Source organism: Mustelus asterias, chromosome 9, assembly GCF_964213995.1.
Source record: "Mustelus asterias chromosome 9, sMusAst1.hap1.1, whole genome shotgun sequence".
NCBI lineage: Eukaryota > Metazoa > Chordata > Chondrichthyes > Carcharhiniformes > Triakidae > Mustelus > Mustelus asterias.
Window position 1 is genome coordinate 131,185,569 of NC_135809.1, and position 25,001 is coordinate 131,210,569.

A 25,001-nucleotide genomic window follows, 5' to 3' on the forward strand; every position below is an offset into this window, starting at 1 on the left:
TTTAAAAAAAAATAAATTCTACTTGATGAATTTGAAAGACACACAACTCCAGTATTCTACCAACAAAACACTATCCTGGACACAGATTAAGAGAAAAATTTATAATTATGTTGCTGGATTTAAAAAAAAAACCAAATGTACACAATTTGGAAATTTCACAAGCCCACTCTGCACTTCAGAGAAACCCTTGTGAGAATATTAGGTCTTATAGTCATCAGTCTGATCTACGTTTGTTTGAGTGCACTTGGTGATTGCATGCCTCTCCAAAGTATAATTAGAACATACATGTGTATTTCCATTCATTCCTTCATATGGATGAAATTTTGCTGTTCTCAGTACTGATGACCGAGGTATGATATCCTTCAATATAGTGTTTTTTTAAGCTCAGACTGAAAAATAATAGCATCATAGAATCCCTACAATACAGAAGGAAGCCATTCGGTCCACCAAGCCGCACTGACAAGAGTCCAACCCAGGCCCTATTTCCATAACCCCACGTAATTACCCTGCTAATCTCACTGACACTGAGGGTCAATTTAGCATGGCCAATTAACCTAGCCCGCGCACCTTTGACTGTGGGAGGAAATCGGAGCACCCGGAGGAAACCCACGCAGACACGGGGAGAATGTGCAAAAACACACACCCAAGCCGGGAATCGAACCTGGGTCCCTGGCGCTGTGAGGCAGCAGTGCTAATCACTGTGCCACCGTGTCGCCCTGTGATTTTTTTGATGAAAGAAACCTGCATTTTCTTTTCCAATACAGTATTGGATTATGAAAACAAGCGCAAAATTTGTGTAACGTTATTATAAAAAATAATTGCCGTACAATTGTAGTGCGCATCTTGTATTTTTCCACCCCCTTTTTGCCACCTTTTATTATTTTGTGTGATTACTGCAGGAGCACACCTCTCATTTTGCATCTCAGACTTTTCAAAGTGTTATCTTCTCACACTGCTTGTCATCCATGCATGAGGTAGTGGATAAGAACTCTGTCAGTGCTGCTTTGAAGGTAGCTGGTTGGAATTGTGTCACGTGTGCCCCTCGGTGATTCTCTCTCTTCCATTGAGGGGGACAGTAAGAAGTCTCTCAACACCAGGTTAAAGCCCAGCAGGTTTATTTGGTAGCACGAGCTTTCGGAGCGCTGCTCCTTCATCAGGTGAGTCCTGATCACTCATCTGATGAAGGAGCAGCACTCTGAAAGCACGTGCTACCAAATAAACCTGTTGGACTTTAACCTGGTGTTGTGAGACTTCTTACTGTGCCTACCCCAGTCCAATGCTGGCAGCTCCACATCATTCCATTGAGGGAACATTGATCCAGTTAGGTGGACGTTTCCTGACAACAACATAGCAGAGATGAAACACAAAATCACATAAACCTCTCTTTTTCAAAAAAAAACTTTAAAAAGTACAGTTGTGGTGTATGTTTTCTCTGTTCAACTTGACCACCTTAAGGTGTTATACAGTTGTATTTAAAAACGTGCATATATCTTTACCATTTTTAGATGGGATAGAGGGACGAACCACTTGCTGTTTAATATGCTTCCAGGAGGCCCTCCTGATTACAACACTGCGCTTGATGTTCCACGTGACAGGTAAGTTCAAAGTCCTGCACCCAAACATTGGTTCCACTGCTGTGAGTTTTCCCTGTTAATCCCTGTGCTAAACGAATCAGACCGGCTACTTATTTTAAAGCAAAGGCATCACTTGTGAGATGGGACAATAGGTAGCATTTTTATTCAAGAATGGGGCAAATTGATGAGTTACTCCAATTTGCCATTGTCTGACTGAGAAAACAGTGATGTACTACAAACCGTGCTTTTCACTTAATGATTGTTGGCTTGCTGGATTAATGTCCAAATTTTATGAATTTGTTGCCCAAAAGTGCAGAAGGGGAAGAATGGTTTGTGCTCGATATGATTTAAAATGCTTCTCTTTCTACTAATGAGTTAAATTCAGGCTGATCAGGTGCTTCATGTAGAGATAGTGAGCGTAATATAATGTTGCCATATGACCCATTCGTATGTGCAATTTGATAGTTTAACCGAGTCCACTCATTTTTGAAATTTCTTCACAAGATAAAAATGCATAATTACTGAAAATAAATGTTCAATACATTTGTGACCTCTGCTAAACTTTTCCATGTCCTGTGATAATTAAATTTAACTGAATTATGTCCTATTTCTGTTTCATCAGATTAAATTGTTTTCCCTGTCCCTCATGCAGCTATTAGTTTTTAATGCATTTTGACATGTATCTAGTGGCACAATTTCAAACCAATCCTTGCATCCAGCCTCTCCCCTCTTAGTTTAGCTGGTGAGGCTCTTTTGACTTTCTGCAGTCAACAGATCGCACAGAAATGTCATGATGCACTTTGGAAGGGGCACATGCTTTTTGCAGACTACAAAAACAGCAACTGTCGTTTTGATTCTTTAAGAAAGGGTAACACTTTGAAATGCAATGTGATTGAATTCGTAGTATCATAGAATCCTACAGTGCAGAAGAGGCCATTCGGCCCATCGGGTCTGCACCAACTCTCAAAGAACAAAGAAAATTACAGCACAGGAACAGGCCCTTCGGCCCTCCAAGCCTGCACCGACCATGCTGCCCTTCTGAACTAAAACCCTCTACCCTTCCGGGGACCATATCCCTCTATTCCCATCCTATTCATTATTTGTCCAGACGCTCTTTAAAACTCGCTCTCGGACAGAGTATCTCACCCAGGCCCTTTCCTCCCCATCCCTATCCTTGTAATCTCAAACATTTACCAGGGGCTAATCCCATCTACCCATTTTGGGACACTAAGGGGCCATTCAGCATGTCTAATCCACCTAACCTACACATCTTTGGATTGTGGGAGGAAACCGGAGCACCCGGAGGAAACCCACTCAGACACTAGGAGATGTGCAAACTCCATATAGGCAGTTATCCAAGGCTGGAATTGAACCTGGGTCCCTGGCGGGGTGAGGCAGCAGTGCTAACCACTCTGCCAATGTACTGCCAAATTGTTAGCTCCACCACCAACAGTTCCATGTTCAATCCAGCACATTTTTTTAATATAGCAATAATGTTATCAGAATCGAAACAGTTTGGAACTCTACATGAAGTGTATCGGACCATTAGAATATGTATTTTTAAGAGACTGTAGTGTAGATTAACACTCACACCATGGACAAAGTAATGGGGCTAAAGACAGATAAGTCCCCTGGCTCTGATGGCTTGTCTCTGAGGATCCTAAAAAAAAAGTAGCTACAGTGATAGTGGATGCATTGATTGTAATTTTCCCAAAATCCTTGGATTCTGGAGAAGTACCAGAGGATTGGAAAGCTGTCAATGTGATACTCCTATTCAAAAAGTGAGGGAGGCAAAAAGCAGGTAACTGTAACAACATAAGAACTAGAAGCAGGAGTAGGACATTTGGCCCCTCGAGCCTGCTCCGCCATTCAATAAGATCATGGCTGATCTTTTTGTGACTCAGCTCCACTTACCCGCCCACTCACCATAACCCTTAATTCCTTTACTGTTCAAAACTTTATCCATTATCTTAAAAACATTCAACAATAGGCCAGTTAGCCTAATATCTATTGTTGGAAAAATGTTGGAATCAATTAGAGCAACACATTTGGAAAATCAGGGATGGTGAGACTATCAGTGCTTACCCTTAAAAAGGAGCAAATCAGACAGCAATCTCTCGCTAATCAGGAAGTTGCTGTTTGAGTTGCTTCGCTCCTTAGGCCCTGCTGGGAGATGCTGCCTTCAATTATGTGAACAGGGTGGAATTATGATATTCACCCACTTAAACACCCCTGAAAAGGTTAGTGCCTTCCCATTCAAGTGTAAGTGAATTTTAACAGTGATCTGTGATCAGTATTGATTGCTACAAAATAGTCCATTATCAGTGAGGAACCTCATCCATTAGATCCGAATCATTTTTGGAGATGTTAAGAAGATTAAAAATCAAAATGGCTGCGTTCTGTTTCTTTTATCTCCTAATCCCATCTCTCTTAACCTCTCTTTATTTTATTGCGGCACATAATTTTGCATTAATTATTCTATGCTATGATTCCTGGGTTAGACTCTGCATGCTGTAGGATTCTTCAATCTCATCAATAAACATATAGTTGATTGCCCTGTTCAGACAGACCAGAAATTCTCTGTAGAGGACACCGTGCTGTTTTAGACTCCTGATGACATTACGATGCCATACAAAAATGTACTAATCGTCTGTGGGCGTGCATAAGAGTAATGCACAGCAAATGATGCTGCTTCGTTGTTGACTGCAAAATCTGAGCTTGTATTTAAGAATTAGAACTGCTTTTTGTTTGGTGTTTGGGTAAGTTTACCGCAATCCACAAGAGGGCAGCAGACTACCAGCTAGAAGTCTTAGGTTTTTCTTGATGTCCCCATGTCCAACTGCGGTGGAAAATGGTAGATACCTAGTAATGAGTTACAGGTATGTGACTGACAGATCAGATGACAGAAGTCACAAGCAAATCCTGTTAGAAACATCACCTGACTTTAATATTAGATTGGAGACTTTATTTTGCACTCTTGTTATCTTTATTGTATAGTTAATGCAACTTGATTTAAAAATATTACTTTTCAGGTTATTTTAAGGGTGTCTTTGTGTTTTGATAAGGTACTGAAAGATATTCACAGAAATGGAGCACTATGCTCTCTTTTGCAAGAACGTTGTAGGCTCATAAACAGACTTCAGAGACATGCTGCCATCAGACTTTTGAATGGACCTATCTTGCATTAAGTTGATCTTTCTCTACACCCCAGCTATGACTGTAACACATTCTGCATTCTCTCTCCTTTCCTTCTCTATGAACGGTGTGTTGTCTGTATAGCGTGCAAGAAACAATACTTTTCACTGTATGCGAATACATGTGGCAATAATAAATCAAATCAAAAATGTTTTCATTTGAGCGCTTGAGCAAGTGTAGAACTGCCCACTCCCCCTTTTTAGTGGATCCATAACCAATATGCATTTAAAAGTTAAATTAGAAGCATAGATATCCAGACCTTCGTTCATGTGATGTGATTTTAAGAGATTTCTCCACTATTTCCTGATTTTTTTTCCTTTTGCCAGTTTTATTCTTGTATTTTTCACCCTTCAATATTTTATTTTGCTTTCTATGTTTCCTCTAAACACTTGTTAATCAGTGCACTTGTTCCTCTTCAAGTTTGTGAACAGTTTCTTTCATTAGTCATCTAATAAATACAGCTAATCTGCACCTAAAAATGCCAAGTGGACTCTGGATTAAGAGCTGTAACATTGGTCATTGTTTACAGGTAAACCAAGTTATGGGTGAAACAAAATTTATTCCATACCTTTTTTTGTTTAGTGAGCTGGTCAGTCAAGGGGTGAGAAGAACACAGTTTTCAAAACACACACATTTTAACAGTGTTATTAAAAGATACCATATATCTACAGGATTCAGGGTATGCAATTCTTGTCTTTTTTCATCTGCACCATATACTCCATACTTTAATTTTTTTAAGGATAGATGAGGATACTCGTTCACGTACAGCTGCAAGTCAGTTTTTCAATCATTAACTTTTCCACTCTCATATTGAGGTTATGCAACTAGCTTTGCTGTTCTTGCGTAAATCAGGGACCTGGTGACCCTTTCAAAGCAAGGCACACTTGCATTTCCAAAGCACTTTAGGGCATCTCATAGCACTCTACTGCCAATGAAGCACTTCTGAAGTGTAGCTATTGTTGTAACACAGGAAATATAGCAACTATTTTGTGGCAGCAAGGTCCCACAAGAAAACAATATGATAGTGGGCAGATCTTAATGAGGGATTAATAGTGACACACGGGACAAAATCCCTCCCTATCTGGTCAGTAGGTGAAAGAAGGATCTTGGAGCCTGCTGTCCCACCAATATGGATAACTTGGTATCATTCACTGCTAAATTTCTGTCAGTATTCTGGATATAAAACTTCTCCCTGGAGAATTTTTGCTTTCCATATTTTATATTTGCACCAATACTTGCATATCTGGTTCAAAGGTTTCTTGTGCTCTAAGTAGCTCAGAAATAGTTTGTAACTTGTGTCTTTATGTGCAAATCTGTTATCCACCCTGATGAAAGTATTGCTCATTACAGAATTACTAAGTTACCAAATAATTAGGGAGTCTCAAATATTTTGATAGCTTGCATGTGTGGCTCTTTCCACAGGGGAGTTAGCAACTAATCATTAAGTGGTTTTAAAAGAAATCATGAAAGTTTTAGTGAATTATTGACAATATATTAATTGGATAATGTACACTCAGTTGTAATTTCATGCCATATTTTCATGATTCAGTTCGTAGCACTCTCACTCCAGGGCTCAAGGCAAGGCTGACATTCCGCTACAGTACCAGTGGAGTATTGCATTGTCAGAGGTGCTGCATTTCGGATGAGACGTTAAACTGAAGCCCTGAGTGGGATTTTATGGCCTCGCTCAACCACAAAATCCTGCCCGAGGTCAACAGACCTTTCCACGCTCCGCCCCTCGCCCGCTCTGATTCCCGTAGCAGGCGGGCCAGTAAAATTCCGGCCCTTGTCTGTCCTCTTGGATGGATGTGGAAAAAACCCGTGGCATTAGTTCAAAGAAAGCCAGGATAATTGTCTCTGGTGTTAGAGTCATACAGTGCAGAGAAGGCTCTTCAGCCCATCGAATCTGCACTGACGGTATTTGTCTCTCATTCCATATCACACAAAACAGATTATCTGGTCATTATCAAGTTTCCGATTGTGGGAATTTGCTGTGTGCAAAATGACTGCCGTATTTTCTGCAGCCTGAAGTCACCATTAGTGAGGTCACTCACCTGATGAAGGAGCAGTGCTCCGAAAGCTCGTGATTCCAAATAAACCTGTTGTACTTTAACCTGATGTTGTGAGACTACTTACTGTGCCCACCCCAGTCCAACGCCGGCATCTCCACATCATGGCTACCGTTAGTAAGGGCTGCCAAGCATTCTGTGGTCATGATGGGCACTGTACAAACGTCTTGTTTTTTTTATAAACTAAACTGAGGTTAGATAATTTAACTTCAGATTATTTACATTTCTATTACAGAATTAGAGTTTTCTAGTTAAACTTGGGTCGATATTTCGAAATTTGTTAGTTTTTATTTAAATTGTCCTTTTGAGTACATTGGGGAAAATCAGATTTTTGAAAGAGCGATGACGATAAATGACCAGGAATCTGAATTGGCAATGTTGATCGAGGGACACCGGGAGAAATTCATAGAATCCCTGCAGTGCAGAAGGCGGCCATTTGGCCCATCGAGTCCGCACCGATCACAATCCCACCCAGGCCCTATCCCCGTAACCCCATGTATTTACCCATCTAATCCCCTGACACTCGGGGGGGGGGGGGGGGGGGGCACTTTCACATGGTCAATGCACCTAACCAGCACGTCTTTCGGACTGTGGGAGGAAACCGGAGCACCCGGAGGAAACCCATGCAGACACGGAGAGAACGTGCAAACTCCACACGGACACTAACCCAAGCCGGGAATCGAACCCGGGTCCCTGGCGCTGTGAGGCAGCAGTGCTAACCACTTTGTTGAGGAACGCAGAAAGAAATTCCCCTGTTGCTGTTTTTTTGAAAAGTGCCGTAGATCCTTCACATTCAACTGAGAGAAAACTGGACCCAGGTTTAGCAGGTGACTGTAATATTGCTTTGTATGTGCGAGACGGTATCTGTCCTGTATCGTGCATTGTATGCCACTTCAGAATATTTGTAGTATATCATGGAAGCTTTAGACCAATTTTGATGGAGAAACCTTTTTTAAGTAAAGCTTTTCCCTTGATGTTCCATAGTCTCTGTGTTGCATTTCAGAGCTATAAAAATGTTTTGCATTGCAACATTTTTCAGCCATCGCAAACTGTTCCATGTGGTTCCTTTCAAAATTCAATTTAAATATTACATGTCATTTTTTACCATGTCATTAAACTGTATTTTTTAATGTTACTGTTACTTAAATCTACAGTATATCATATACCTTGTATTTTTCCAAAATACTGCTATTTTTGTAATGGAGAATGATGGGTTGGTTTAGGTTTTGAAATATAATCTCTAGAATCTAGGCTGATGTAGAATATTGCCAGGGAGTAAAGCCAACAGATCATTAACCACTCCATCTTTCTATATCAAGTCCTAAAATTCTGTTTTGCTTTCTAAATCTTCACATCCGTTACCTCCGATTTTGTATTAACTACAAAGTATTTTAAAATCTACTCGTGGCCGCAAAATGCTCATAATTTTTGTATTTCAATATTTTTCTTGGCCTTGAAGTATTGTTACCGCTGGATTAAGTTTGAGGAAACTTGGTGAAAGCTACAGTTCTGCTCCGAATTGTGATGTTACACATGCCAGGGTAGGGCTTAGTTTCAGCTTCTTTCCTTCGCTCCACGATCCGGCACGGAGGGGCATCACGGTGGCACAGTGGTTAGCACTGCTGCCTCACAGCTCCAGGGACCTGAGTTCGATTCCTGGCTTGGGTCATTGTCAGTGCGGAGTCTGCACATTCTCCCCGTGTCTGTGTGGGTTTCCTCCGGGTGCTCCGGTTTCCTCCCACAGTCCAAAAGATGTGCTGGTTAGGGTGCATTGACCCGATCAGGCGTCGGAGTGTGGCAACGAGGGAAATTTCACAGTAACTTCATTGCGTTCTTAATGTAAGCCTTACTTGTGACTAATAAATAAACTTTAAAACATTTATCCTGCCAAGTAAGTAAAGAAAGTAAGAGTGAGACGGGAGTGGGTGAAGTGGGTTTTGTGGGCAATGGGAGCCTGAAATCCGCTGAAACAAAAAGACTGATAGCTCGTGGTCTCCGGCGACGGCCAGTTCCATTGTCCAAATCTTGGTGCTGACTGCCCAATGAATTTGAAACAGAAATGGAACGCAAATGTCCTTCTGGTTAGTGTTCTTCTGAGGCTGCGTTCTGGAGTTGATTACACGCAGATCTGATTCATCATGTGGGCACTTGGCTTACTTTTTCGAAAATACTTTTTTTTTGTTCTTGATCTCACAATTTTTCACTTTATCTTCCTGCTGGAAATCAACAAAATGTAAACTCCCTTTGCTGTGCAATATTTTAAATCTGTTAACAAAAAAAATAACAAACTAGAGGGCATAAAGCTGCGTGGAGCATTTCCACAAACTAATGTTCTGTTTTAATATTCAGTGATATTAGGTTTTGGGACATGGAATATTGTTTCACCATTTCTTCTACTTCTGCATAGTTTGAACTCTTATTGCTCATTCTAGCTATTTCTATCAAAAGCAAGACCATTTGCTGAGTCAGTAACAGAAAATGCTGGAAAATCTCAGCACGTCTGACGAGCATCTGTGGAGAGAGAGTGGAGCCAAAGTTTTGAGTCTGGATGACCCTTCATCAGAGCGGCTATCGTTCGGCTCTGACGAAGGGAACTCCAGACTCAAAACATTGGCTTTATTCTCTCCCCACAGATGCTGTCAGACCTGCTGAGATTTTTCCAGCATTTCTGTTTTTGTTTCAGATTCCAGCATCTGCAATATTCTGCTTTTATCGTAGTAGTTCATAAGTGTCCGTTTGTAAGAAAGCTTGCGCACGTAGACGTGCCTTGAAGGAGCTCAGATCAGTTCATTTATTTATTAGTGTCACAAGTAGGCTTACATTAACACTGCAATGAAGTTACTGTGAAAATCCCCTAGTCGCCACAATCTGGCGCCTGTTCGGGTACACTGAGGGAGAATTTAGCATGGCCAGTGCACCTAACCAGCACGTCTTTCAGACTGTGGGAGGAAACCGAAGCACCCGGTGGAAACCCACGCAGACACGGGGAGAACATGCAGACTCTGCACAGACAGTGACCCAAGCCAGGAATTGAACCCGGGTCCCTGGCGCTGTGAGGCAGCAGTGCTAACCACTGTGCCATTGTGCCGCCCCTTCATTTGTCATTTCAGAGGAAATATTATTCCTAATAATATAGATCCCATCTAGCCCAGGACAGTTTGCGAACTGTCTTGTGCATTGTTCTTCTCCTCCTGTCTCTAATGTGCTTCTATCATATTTATATCTTTCTAAAAAGAAAAGCTTTAAATTTCATGGATAGTGTAAATAATTAAACAAAGTCAGAATTTTTCTCATAGCTCAGCCTCTCTGTTCTAATCAATCAGTGTCACATTTGGACTATCTCTAGATAATTACCTGAGCTACGAGCAATTTGGCAGAGGGTAAATAAGATTAGAGCGATGCGATGTAGATGTGCCTCAAAGGCTGGTGTGGGAGAAATGGGTTTTGATTCGTGGGGCACTGGCAACGGTGAGGAAAGTCGTCTTTCCCTGAACCAGGCTGGGATTTTATTTTCCTGCAAGTTAATAAAGCAGGGTAGTGATTTGGTTCGCCCGGCGTGTGGCAGGTAGGAACAAAAAATACAGACTTTTACAGACGTACATACATACTGGGAAATGGGATCAGAATAGTCTGTATCTGAATGAAGAGACATTTCATAGAACCATAGAATCCCTACATTGTAGATGGAGGCCATTTGGCCTATTGAGTCTGCAGGCCCGATTTACCCTGCTAGCCCCCCCATGACACGAAGTGGCAATTTAGCATGACCAATCCACCTAACCCGCACGTCTCTGGACTGTGGGAGGAAACCGGAGCACCCGGAGGAAACCCATGCAGACACGGGGAGAACGTGCAAACTCCACACAATCACCCAAGGCCGGAATTGAGCCCAGGTCCCTGGAGCTGTGAGGCAGCAGTGCTAACCACCGTGCTGAGAGCTGTTTTGGGCATCATGGTGGCAAAGATTTATCCCAGTGAGGAAGAATGATCCTTTGAAAAAGACACATCATCCGTGGCTAAATAAAGAAGCTAAGGATGGTTTCAAATTGAAAGAAGCAAGTCGGAAGATTGGACAGATTTTAAGAACTAGCAAAAATTACAGAAAGGAGGGAGACAGTGACCCAAGCCAGGAATCAAACCCGGGTCCCTGGCGCTGTGATTCAGCAGTGCTAACCACTGTGCCATCGTGCTGTCCTAGAACACAGAAGGAGGAATTGAATGAAGAAAAAACACAGCTGCAATAATCCTGCAAAATTAAGGAAATATGAAGACAATGGATGGAATTTTACTGCTGCTTTCTGCCTGTTTTGCAGCGGGAAAATATCGTTAAGATCGGGCATAAAGCGGCTAGTGCGAATGGCGCCTGTTTTTGCACCTGCCGCGACTTTGGGACACCCGGATTTCCATCGCGGTCAGTCACTCTCGCAGCAAATTGTCGAGCAGCTGATTCATTGATTTAAATTTATGGATCTGTTCATTTCAATGTGTTTAGCGAGCCCGGCACTCCATTGTCCATGCTCGCTTGCCTTTATGGCCTTGCCGAGAGAAGTTCTCTCCGGCGAGGAAAACACCTCCCCACGAGCAGGGAACAGTCGTGTTGGCCTCACCGGTGGAACAATTGGCATGTCATTATCTGCCTGAGCATTGAAAAGCCTTGAATGGCAAGGTTGCTGCATTTATGCCGTAGATACGAATCAAATTGTCCACAGGAAGTTAAGTTTTAAAATTGAAGCAGGAAATGTCCTTTTTAATGATGGGAGAAGTGTTAGTTATAACCAATCAACATTTCTGCTACTGAAAATTAACTATTGTAAATGTGGAGTCTCAATCTTTCAGGTACTTAATATTGAAGACTTGAATATTTTTAATAAATCCTTTTGTTTCTCTCCCTCTATTTGGATTCTGTTAACTCAAATATTTACCTTATTTAGTTTGTTGGGAACTCATGTTCCTGATGAACCTTGGACCTGCTGCAAATGCATTTCAGATGTCTTCCTTTAATCGGGCTGGGGACTGGTCCTGTGCAGAAGAGGAGAAATAGAATGGCGTGGAAAATCAAGTCAGATGACCTGAACTGAAGCACCATTACCAAGTAGTTGTCCCAGAGAGCAGGACACGAGAGGGATAAGAAGAAGATCCCAACCCAGGGAGAGGTCCCAGAAGGATGTCCCAGGTAAAGGACAAAGAGGGATCAGAACTTGGTCCCATCCAGCTAAAATACAGGAGCAGAGAAATGGGCTCCAAGTTAAAGGAAGAGCTGCAGTGAGCAGACTTGAAGTGAAATGGGCTTGAGAGGAGCCCTGAAGATCTGAGAAGGCAGCCAAAGGTTGGTGACTCTGTGCTGCAGGCATTTGGGCAAAATGTATTCCTTTGAAGCAGTGATGTTCTGTTTGCTATGGCTGAAGATCTGAAATTGTGCTTGGAGGGTGAAGCTTGAATGTATTGGAGATTCAGAGGAACTGAATCTCTGGAGGTGAGATTGAAATGCTGGAAATGGATTCTTGTTGAAGCCGCCCCGAGTGGGAATGACTTTTAGAGAGGATTCCAAGGAGAGACCTTCAAATGTGGAGATTTGAACCTCACATGAGAAAGATGAAGTTTCAGTGAGATTGGCTGGCTCACAATATGGCAAATGTCTGGGTATCCATGAAATTGGCTTTGGTTGCCTCTGTCGTCTATTGTGTAGTGTGGTGTGTCCAACCACAGTTTGCCTGTTAATTCACATGTGCCTCATACATACACTCAATGTTGGAGTATATATAGATATGTATGTGTATATATGAACACACTCCACCCCCCCCACCGGGTCTGACCAAGGATCATAACAATACAAACTTTCTTCCTCTATTTCTCTTTTTGTACCTAATTTGAGACTGAACGCCACAACTCTAGTTTACATTTTTTCTCAGATCCTTGATGCCCAGTTTCAATAACAGTTCATACATTCAGCAACTTGCCAGGCAAAAAGTGTAAAAATGTAAACTTGCGAGGGCAGGCTGAAAACGTGCCATTAGATGCACTGGCACATCCTGGGTCATTCATTATATTTTGTGGTGTAGTGGAGGTTACTGTTTTCCCCCGTATGGTTTAAAGGGATAAAAGGCGTTGCCTAAAATGGTAGCATTTGGCATATAGTCACAAAATGATTGAATATGTAATACATGATATTGAAGCAATGCCTAAAAAGCAGTGAGGCATTTGTTCTATATTTAATTTAACTTGGGAGTAAATAATGTTCTCTAGTTGTTGAGAGGTTCTTGTTCTATTCCTGAACTAAACCTTGATGAATCCAAAATTGACATCAAGCTAGATAGTGATTTTTCAGTTTATATTGGTTACGAAACCTCTAACTTAGGCATTAGTATCCTGTTGTTTCTTTAAAGGATTTGACTCATAAGGTATAAGCATTGGAAATGCATCTTAACTGTAATTCTGCCTGACCAGATGTGCCAAATGATCATTTTTCATTTTTTGACTTGTGCTTTTATAATTGGATGCTCTGTTTTTACGTGGGGGTGCAGATCCTGTTCGATGTGCAGGCATGGCATTTCCCTTTCATCTTTCACCACTTCATCACTGCCCCACATTGAAATGCAAGATGATAAATTCTGAGGTCTGGCAATCCTAGGCAAATGTACTATTTTGGCCATAAGCTCAGCAGATCCCTTCCTGTCACACATGTATTCAGTCATCATGTAATTGAAGGTGACAAGATCAAGAGGAGGTAATTCTACGATTGTGCTCTTGCTAATTTTGCTTGTGGAATAATTGACCTTCTGATTGTGTCACCCTACTAAAGTGGTAGGTGTTCCGACGCTTTCGAAGCGTGTTTTTAAAAAGATTTTCCAAAGACAATACTTTGTAATCTTGTCAGGTTTTGACTGGAGTAAAATATGGGCCCATGTGTTCCCATACACGTTTTTCGGTGTCAGCACGACCTTTTTCTGCAGTTGAGAAGATTTTATTTTATGATATCCCTTTAGCAGAATCTAAACACGACAATGAGTTTTGTAGCATTGAGGATTGCCATTGAATGTATGGTGTATATAGCCTTTTAGTTCTGCATGAAAGTTGTGACATTTTTCACTATGTATTCAAACACCAAAAACGGGTCTGTAAGACATTTTCTATGCAACTGCATCTGTTAGTCATTTTCTTCCATAAAAATGTGTGCATCTTCAGATGGTCATGCAGGGTAACATAAAAGGAATAACTTCAGTGTGTAATAACCACAATACCTATTAAATGGGTGAAAGATCAAGTGATGGCACTTGCAATTTAATTCAATTTCTTGACTGTTGAGTAACAGAGTAGTTTAATTCTCTTAAAAAGCAAAACAAATTGGTTTTAAAATGCTTCAGGAGCTTTGTGATAGCTTTAAAAAAATTCTTGTCCCCAATCACGAGTTTTACATGTTATTTATTAAAAGCAGCGCATCATTAAGATGCAAAATTACTACAGAATTAGACATCAGCACGGAAGAGCTGCAAACTGGGCAGGACGAGGAATGGGGTGGGAGGGGGGGGGAGGGGGGGGATGGTCGAGGGGGAGGGTGGTGAAGCTGACAGCTTTAGGCCCCTGCATGAGTCAGTGCCCTCAGGAGACGAGGGGACGGGAGGAGAGATTCTGCTGTCTGGCTACAGTTGCTGCTGTTCCTATTTCTGTCGCAAATAAAAGAATGCTGTTATATGTGCAGTAGGGTTTTTATAAATCCATGGGATCAAGGCAGATAAGTTGATATTTATATCCAGGTTTTAAAGGAACTTTCTTTTTTTAAAAAAAAAACTGCTTTTCCTTAGAATAAAAATCCAAAATCAATTAACCCCATAACTGCTGATTATCCATGACCCTTAAAAAAATATAACATTGGTATAACATTTTCCACAATTTATATTCTACCATTTGCCATTGGTGGTTAGTTTTTGAGAATTTACAAAACTAATTTATTAATTTCCAGTGTTTACAATGCGAAATATTTGACATGAAAATAGCTCCACTGAGGCGCAAGCAGTTAATATGTGTCCTTTTAATTCCTATGGCTTGGTGCACATGGAATTATGCACACAGAGCAGATCAAATTCAGATTTCCACGTTTTCAAGTGTGGGAAATGAATATATAATTCGGCCTTTTTTAACATAACAGTTTGGAATCAATTAAATTCACATTTTGGTACGCATTGTGGTGAAGCGACCATAAATAAGAACAGTGAGCTATATTTGTCTAATTCGAATAGTAAATAATGCTTTGTGTACAAATGAAGGAAAAAGGTCCAATTTTGCCACAATCTGGGTATTCTAATTCTAGTTTATATCTTAACCTTCCTAGAAGGTTTCACTATATTCCTAGAATTAAATTTCTCCCACGTAAAGCACAATAATATATTCAAGCCATGGAAACAGTAAATTTTACAGCACACAAACAGGTCACTTGGCCATTTGCACCATTCTCTGAGGAACATGGTCACTTTGTTCCTCTTCTCTGCCCATTTTGGATATCCTCCTCTTGTATAAGAGAGTCCAGGTGCCATCATCTAACGCCCAACAACCATGTCTGATCTTTCAAGATGAAATCTCTGTACAGTTTTATCTATTTGTATATTGTTTTATAATGGACTTTATACATTACAGAACTGTTTAGATCTGATGTCCTGTGAACCAAAGAATCCCTACAGTGCAGAAGGAGGCCATTCAGCCCATTGAGTCTGTGGTTCAGTGATTACCATTGAGTTTGTGGCGCATTCAACAGCAGAGAAGGGTAGCTGATATCCTTGTAACACTGAATTCTGGTCTATTAGAGGGTTATAAGACAAACATTTGCATGTGAACGTTTGTTACAGGCTTACAATTACTGTTTCTGCTTTGTGTGTCTTTGCATTTTCAGCAATTTTTAAACTGGAGCATCTGAAAATCCTAATCGACATCAGTAACTTTCGTATCCAGCACCTTTGGCCTAGTTAAACATATTGAGGTGCCTCTCAAATTTTATCGAACAAAATATGATACTGAGCCACAAAGTAAGGCTGTTATTATTTACTCTAATATTTTCACTGCTAAGTGATTTTTATCATGAGAAACCATGGAAAGACATGTAAGTGTAGTTCACAACTATTACTGACTTTAATAATTTGCATAGTCTGCTTGATTTTGCTTAATTCTGTTCAAACATTTTGCCACTAGGCTGAGCAAAACAGTCTCTTATGGTAGGTTATAGTAATCACAAAGGGTACCTCCTTCTATCTTTGATCTTTGACAATTAACAATTTACAAACGAGTGATATTGGACTCGAAGCATTGGCTCTGTTTCTGTCTCCATCACTGCTGCCAGACCTGCTGTGCTTTTCCAGTACTTTGTTTTTATTTCTGATCTGCAGCAACTGCAGTTTTTTTGCTTCCATAATTTCCCTGAATAATCTTAATTGAGGAAACATTTTATTCCAGTTGATTTAAGGAGTCAGAATATCATTTTATTGTAGTATTATTATTATATTAAGGATGTGCTGGCCTTGGAAGGGGTCCAGAGGAGGTTCACAAGAATGATCCCTGGAATGAGGACCGGTTGAGGACTCTGGGTCTGTACTCGATGGAGTTTGGAAGGATGAGGGGGGATCTTATTGAAATTTACAGGATACTGCGAGGCCTCGGTAGAGTGGATGTGGAGAGGATGTTTCCATTAGTAGGAAAAACTAGAACCAGAGGGCACAACCTCAGGCTAAAGGGACGATCCTTTAAAACAGAGATGAGGAATTTCTTCAGCCAGAGAGTGGTGAATCTGTGGAACTCTTTGCTGCAGAAAGCTGTAGAGGCCAGGTCATTGAGTGTCTTTAAGACAGAGATAGATAGGTTCTTGATTGATAAGGGGATCAGGGGTTATGGGGAAAAGGCTGGAGAATGGGGATGAGAAAAAAATCAGCCATGATTGAATGACGGAGCAGACTCGATGGGCCGAGTGGCCTAATTCTGCTCCTATGTCTTATGGTCTTATATACAATCATTCAGGGCATAGCAGCATGTAAAAGTTTGCTCACCTCGTGCAGTTGGTTGCTCCTTCCTCCACTGATGGGCTGCTATGAAATAATTTCCATTTAAGGAAATAACAAACCATATATAGCAATATGATTAATGTTGAATGCTTCTGATGCAGTAATTCAGGAAAAATGAATTTGGGTCAATAACAAACGCATATGATCACTGAAGGAACAAAAGGAGGTTAGAATTTGTTTACAGTCAGGCCATGGACATGGGATGAAATCAGTTGTCTTTGGGGGACAGAAAACAGGACGTGATTTTTGACAGTCTGTTTTATATGCTGTCCAATTGAAGTCATGATGTGGAGATGCCGGCATAGGACTGGGGTAAACACAGTAAGAAGTTTAACAACACCAGGTTAAAGTCCAACAGGTTTATTTGGTAGCAAAAGCCACACAAGCTTTCGGAGCCTTAAGCCCCTTCTTCAGGTGAGTGGGAATTCCTCCACTGATGGAGCCTTTCCCATCGAGTCTGCTCTGTCATTCAATCATGGCTGATTTTTTTCTCATCCCCATTCTCCTGCCTTTTCCCTATAACTCCTGATCCCCTTATCAATCAAGAACCTATCTATCTCTGTCTTAAAGACACTCAATGACCTGGCCTCCACAGATTCACCACTCTCTGGCTGAAGAAATTCCTCATCTCTGTTTTAAAGGATCGTCCCTTTAGCCCGAGGTTGTGCCCTCTGGTTCTAGTTTTTCAATGCCTGATGGCATTGAAGCCATGCCAAAGAAGACCAGACAAGTGTAAAATGACTGTCACTTCACTACCAGTGTATTGTGCTACCACCCTAATTTTAACCTGCACTGTGCTACCAGAAGCAGTGGTGGAAACGGAGCATATCATGGATTTTAAAAGGGAAGTGGATTAACGTTTGAAAAAGATGAATTTAACAGCGTTTGTGAGAAAGTGCCATCCCTTTGTCCCTAAGTGGATCTTGTCTTTCTGAGAATTAGCACAGGCGCGATGGATTGAATGGCCCCTTTCATTGCTACAGTTGTGTCCTAACTGAAATTTCAGGGTGTGTTTTTTTTTCTAACCTTTTCTTAAAAATGTTCAAATTTGTTTATTCCAAACTTATAACTGATTTTTAAACAACCTCACCGACTGCTTTTAAGAACTGATGTTCAACAATGTTTCCGAAGTCCCTAAACACAAACTAGCTGAAGCCAGTTCTGAAATTTAATTTTGAAGGCTAAACAATCATATTCTCTCATTTCTGGCAAAATAAATATTCATAGCAGTTCAGGATGCTTGGACAGAGTTCCTTCACACAACTTATTTTGTTAACCTTGTGCACTGACTACTTGATAAAATTAGTTTACATCCTTAAGAAGGTATGTGGAACAGATTCCCGTTATTACTTTTGGCTTTATATAAAGTTTTAATTCTGCAAACATACCCTGTATTGGGAATTGTATAACTGGATTATTCTGAAGTTCTATTGATCCTCTCTTTGAGGAAAAGATGCAGGTGGATTGAAGTTTTTTGAATGACTCATAGTGGTTAGGCAAGGATTAGTTGAAACCTATAAGGGCAGCCTTTGGTGCTATTTATATACACTATGGTCTTTTTCGAAGCTATTGCTGCACATTTATTAGTACTGAGTGCATGGCTGATGTCAAGAGAAGTCTGTTGATCTGACCTAGGGGACTGTACAGCTCATCTCTTGGGTTTTAGGGTCCTTTAGGATGATGCAGGTAGTCATTTTAATTCTTCAGTACACTGAGACTTGGTAAACATTAAGAAACACAGCTTCGACATTTAACATTGCCTTTTGCGTGAGCAGATTTTAGAATGTTAAAGAATGCATTTGTTTCGAAGGGCTCCTGAAGACTGGCTAGTCATGTGGACTTTGATGACGCGGGAACATAAGAACTAGGAGCAGGAGTAAGCTATCTGGCCCCTCGTGCCTGCTCCGCCATACAATAAGATCATGGCTGGTCTTTTCGTGGACTCAGCTCCACTTACCCACCCGCTCACCATAACCCTTAATTCCTTTACTGTTCAAAAATTTATCTATCCTTGCCTTAAAAAGATTCAATGAGGTAGCCTCAACTGCTTCACTGGGCAGGGAATTCCACAGATTCGCAACCCTTTGGGTGAAGAAGTTCCTCCTCAACTCAGTCCTAAATCTGCTCCCCCTTATTTTGAGGCCATGCCCCCTAGTTCTAGTTTCACCAAGTACATATGGGGTTGCCTGTTGGTAGCATGGAAGTTCTCCTCGGAGCATGGGCAGACGCACAGCATGTAAGAGCTCCTCAAAGTATAAACCGTTTTTCTAAGTTCTTGGTCACCAGTCACTGGAACCGAGCAGTTGAACATGGTGTCAGGAGATGGCAGAATGATGCAAGGACTTTGCCAAATTGACCTGCTAGTGTTTGACAAAAGCGTTGCAGACAACTGGGCAAAGTTTGAAAAAGAGTGGCACATCTGCTGTCGTGCTGGTTTATCCGACAAAGCCAAGTAAATACAGGCATAAACTTTACTAAACTTGGCAGGCATGGAGACTGTTGAGAAATTTGAATCTTTTGTTTTTCATATGAGGAGGAGAAAGAGGACCCGGAGATATTGTTTTTAAAAAAAGAAGTATGAGAACATTTACTTGCCAGTAAAGAACATTATACTCAATAGACACGCATTCAATGCTATTAACCAAAAATTTGATGAATTGATTCAGTCTTACACTGCAACTCTAAAAATCCAAGCAAAAAATGTGTGTTTGACACCTTCGGTGATGAGCTCATTCGGCCTCGCATTGTGTGTGGGGTCTGTTGTGATCCTGTCCACAAGTAGCTTCTTTGTGAGAACGATCTAACATTGCAGTTGGCTATCAGCATCTGCGTGCTGAATGAGCAGTCAGAACAAAACAGCAAAGGGTTAATGAATTGCTATACTGGCTCTCCATGTATGCTGACATGGAGAGGGAGGTCTCCAGCTGTGCACCGTACTGTGCACTTAATCTGCATCAAGCCAAATAGCCCTGTGTCTATAAGAGTTGCCAGACCCCTCTCCGAATGCAATGATAAACAATATTTGGTCTTATTCGACTAGTATAGTATTCTGGGTGGTTGGAACTCAACTACCTGCCAGACATGATGGGTAACACAGTCATAATCAAACACAAGACACACTGCCAGCATGATATCACTCCGAGGCTGATGACGGCAATGCTTGCCAATTCCTCTCCACTGTGTTTTGGACTTTGCACATACATGAGACTTTGAACACATCATGAGCAGCTCCCTATACCCACAGTCCAACGGCCTGGCAGAACGGACAGGACACTCAGCTATGCACCTATGTAAGAAATGTGCCCAAAATTGCTCAAATTACTATGCTGCACTCCTCAGCCTGCAAAATGTACCCAGGCAGGGGCAGCATCGCAACTATTCTCCAGACACAGCAGGGTCACAATCCCCATTGCCAAGACTCTCTTGCAGCCAAACATCAAAAACAACGTAAGTGGAGTGCCGACTAAGGGGGAAAAGGTACTATGATCAAAATGCACTCAGACTCTGCCCATCAACACCTGGTCACATGGTCAGGATCCAGACCACTCACGGCCATGACAAATTGGCGGTCGTACACAGCCATGCCCTGTAGCCAACAACTACCTGGCAACCTTGGATGGTGCTCATTACATACCTACGCTAGGTGACACTGATTTTGTATCAGAACCAGCACCAGCGACTACCACCGTAACTGGAACAATCAATGTAATTTTAAATATGCATTTGATGCCATGATTTTTTTATTTTTGGGACATCTAATGGTCTATCCACCAGTTGAGCGCATTGTGAGATATTGAATTCTCTTTTTAAGATAGACGTAAATGGGAACAGAAGTATCTCTGGTTACTGAGGGACGAGGGAGCAAACATATGTTGATAACTGAATCAGACCCAACGCCATGAGTTGCACGAGTGGTTTCCTGTAAACCTTTTGCATTGTTGTAGCGAATGCCGCATCCAGTTCTTTCCCTAAGCTCCCCATGCCACACTATCATCTTGCAACCCTTAATGCTTTCATTTTAAAAACTTGCAACAGTAGCCCAGCAAATGCATCAAGTTCTGTTTTGTGATTGGGAAAGGGAAGGAATCAAAATGAATCCTATTTAATGGGAGAAAACTTGCAAATAAAACTAACTGCTGTAAAGTTCTTGCTTTGAATTGCTGGAAGTATTCAGATTTGTGTACGAGCACTTTAGCTACTTCAGTATCAGGAAGACAAAAGACGTGATCCAGGATGATGCTATACTGTCATTGATACTATGATGTGGAGGTTGTTGTTAGCTTCACATACCTCGGCTGCGCATTCGCCAGCAATCTGTCACTTGTTGCTAAAATCAAGACCGGCACTGCAAAAGCCACAGCTGTTATGTCCAAGCTGAGGAAGAGTGTGTGAGACAACAGCAACCTGACTGAGAACAGCAAAATGTGAGCCAGAAAGCCTGCATCCTCAGTGCAACTCCTTCATGGCGGAGTACAGGAGAAAAGGCTGCATAGTTTCCACTTGCGCAGTTTCAGACCTATCGTCGGTATCTCTTGGCAGGACAGTGTCATAAACTCAGAGATCCTGAAGTGTGCTCATTCCATTAGCATACACTTATGGCTAAGCCAGCCATGTCTACATTGGTTCAGCCACCTTCATCGGATGGTTGGCGGCCATGTAGCCAAAACCCCTGCATATGGTGAACTGGTCACTGGGCCACGATTTCCGGAGCTTGCATACCTCCAATGCAAGGAAGATGGCAGGCATTGGAGACTGTTGCTGTCAGCCCTGGCCTCTGGAGGATGACTGTTTGGAACAGCATTAGAAGAGGCTTGCAGAAAAGGAAAATTGAGATGGCTGAAAAGAGAAAACAGAGGCCTGAGAACCGTGCACCTTCACAGCCACTATCTTCTGATGCAGACAATGTGACAGAGACTCCAGGTGAGGCCCCTGAGCCACATCAGGCAATGTTCATAAACAGTTGATCACCATAACTCTCACCATTATTTTCGGAGATGGAATGCTGCCACATATATTCGTAATGTAATGCTTTTCACAGGATTTTTTCCCCTGTTGAAATTCAAAAATATGAGCAGATCACCAGCAGTCCCAGTAAGAAGTCTCTCAACACCAGGCTAAAGTCCAACAGCTTTATTTGGTAGCACAAGCTTTCGGAGCGCTGCTGCTCCATCAGGTGAGTGAAGAGTGGGGTTCACAAACAGGGCATATATAGGCACAGACTCAATTTACAAGACAATGGTTGGAATGTGAGTCTTAACAGGTAATCAGGTCTTTACAGGTGCAGACAATGCTAGTGGAGAGAGGGTTAAGCACAGGTTAAAGAGGTGCAAATTGTCTCAAGCCAGGACAGTTAGTGAGATTTTGCAAGCCCACCAGATACACGGTACATACTTTTGCGACTCGGCCAATGTTGTCTATCTGATACGCTGCAGGGAAGGATGTCCCTAGGCATGGTACATTTGGTGAGACCATGTAGACGCTATGACAATGGATGAATGGACACCGCTCGAAATCACTGGGCAGGAGTGTTCCCTTCCTGTCGGGGAACACTTCAGCAGTCAAGGGCATTCAGCCTCTGATCGTCATGTAAGCGTTCTCCAAGGCGGCCTTCACGACACATGACAATGCAGAAACGCTGAGCAGAAACTGATAGCCAAGTTCCGCGCACGTGAGGACGGCCTCAACTGGGATCTTGGGTTCATGTCACACTATCTGTAACCTCCCACAACTTGCCTGGGCTTGCAAAATCTCACTAACTGTCCAGTTTGAGACAATTTACACCTCTTTAACCCTCTCTCCACTAGCATTGTCTGCACCTGTAAAGACCTGATTACCTGTTAAGACTCTCATTCCAACCATTATCTTGTAATTGAGTCTGTGTCTATATATGCCCTGTTTGTGAACCCAACTCTTCACTCACCTGATGAAGGAGCAGCGCTCCGATAGCTCGTGCTACCAAATAAACCTGTTGGACTTTATAACCTGGTATTGTGAGACTACTTACTGTGTCTACCCCAGTCCAACGCTGGCATCATCACAAGCAGTCCAGTTGTAGTTTTCTGAAAGAAAAATGTACTCTGTTAGTTCCAGGTGGAAGAATTGAAATGGGAATCTGTTTGCTGAAAAGTCTTGAAGAGATGCAAAACTCACATTACATTTTACAGTGTGCATTTTATAAAATGCCAGTTTAAATCTGATCTTCTGCTACGCTTAGAAGATGGGAAGGGAGGGACCATCTCACTGCCCCCTGACATTGCTTTTGCTCGGATAATCTGCTAGAATAATTTTCCTTCGGAGTTGACTATGATTCAATATTAGCACATATGAGCATTTTCCAGGAGCAGGAAGTTGTACGCATTAACTTCTGTGAACATTGTGCATAGTATGTGAAAAGAAACTAAAACTGGATCTAAAGCTTGTGGTGTTTTATATGCAGTTTGACTCACTTAACCACACAAATGCAGGAAAGTTTTGATATTTAGATTTCTTTGCAATTGAGACAAGTGTTAGCAGCTGGTTCCCTAATAAGGTATCCAGTATTTCAACTACACAAGGCAAGACTAAAGATTCATGTTAAAAAACACAAGTACTCAAATTCCTTCATAAACCATGCAATCTTATTTGAAAACCGCCTAGTATGTAATGTCTGCTGGCACTTAAGGATGCGGTTTGGTAACCCCAATATGTGGCAAATATGAGTATAATGCATTTTTGTATTGCAGAACATAGCACGCCAAGGAAATCTTCTCTTTGTGAATAATGTTGTAAGTTCTTACTTGTGCAGATTATTTAGAGCTTCACAGCGAAAATGATTATGAACCTACTTCAAGGTCTTAGTATTAAAGTAAATGTTAAACATTAAGCCATAAAAAGATTATATTACGACAAAAACAAAAAATGCTGGAAAATCTCAACAGGTCTGACAGCCTCTGTGGAGATGGAATAGAGCCAACATTTTGGGCCTGGATGACCCTTCGTCAGAGCCTAACCATAACTGCTCTGAGGAAGGGTCATCCAGACTGAAAATGTTGGCTCTGTCCTCTCTCCACAAATGTTGTCAGACTTGCTGGGATTTTCCAGCATTTTCTGTTTCTGTTTCAGATTCCAGCATCCACACTAATTTTCTTTTATGTTATTAAATCTGTACAAACAGATTCTCCCCCAAAAAAACACTTGCTTAGTCCAAGATAACTTGCACTACAATAAATTTAAAAAGGGCATTCTCTGGCTCTCTGTCCCTATCACATCTTGCCCTGTGCAGGCTGTCAATGTGGCAGATCCCAGGATTGGGATATCCCTCCCTTAGTGGAAAAGGACCTGGGATGGCAATGAACTTGGAAACCCAACAAACTGAAAATGCACTGACTTTCATCCTGAAAACAGGGCTACAGAATTGGGCATAGTCCCAGGTGATAAAAAGAGGGAGCACTGCAGGAGATGCAGCCAATCCTGGGATTTTTGACTCATTCCATTTACTGTACATATTTTGCCCATTTTTGAAAAGGTCACCTGAAAATAAAGGGTACCTGATGTGGGAACTTGTAGTGCTGTTTTACAGGTTTCACTAGCAAAAATTGGAATGAGTTAATGTTATAATAAATGATCTCAAAGCAGAAAGTACTGGAAACACTCAGCCAGTCTAGTAGCTCCAGTAGAAAGAGAAAAAGTTAACATTTTGGGTTCAATATGACTCTTCTTTAGAGAGGTTTTCCAGCACTTCCTGTTTTTATTTCAGATCTACAGTATTTTAATCAGTGATGGAATCTCTGAAGGGTGTTGTAGTGTTCTGTTTTATTATTGCTCTATTAACCATTTTAACACAAAAGCAGAAGCTTATATTTATATAGCACCTTTTAAGGTTCAAAAAGCTCATGAGGCACTTCTCAGGGACCTTTTATAAAACAAAATATAATACTGAACCTAAAGTAGATGGCCAAAGCTTGATCAAAAGGCAAGGGCGTCTTAAAGAAGGATAACCATGTGGAGAAACAGAGAGGCATATGGTGAAAATTCCAGAGTTTAGGACCTGGACACCTGAAGATACAATTACCGGTGGTGAAACAGTTCAAATCAGGAATGCTGAACAGGCTGGAATTATAGGAACTCGGTTCTCACAGGGTTGT

The 25,001-nt window shown here is 41.5% G+C and overlaps 1 protein-coding gene across 9 annotated transcripts in view; it reads left to right on the plus strand.

Moving 5' to 3' along the window:
• ext2 (exostosin glycosyltransferase 2) overlaps positions 1 to 25,001 on the plus strand; it is a 180,245-nt gene that overhangs the window by 28,149 nt on the left and 127,095 nt on the right. For all 9 annotated transcript variants that reach the window (XM_078221034.1, XM_078221030.1, XM_078221029.1 and 6 more), the window contains one exon: positions 1,506 to 1,595. In XM_078221034.1, coding sequence (XP_078077160.1) covers positions 1,506 to 1,595 — 90 coding nt within the window. The remainder of the gene's footprint in view (positions 1 to 1,505; positions 1,596 to 25,001) is intronic.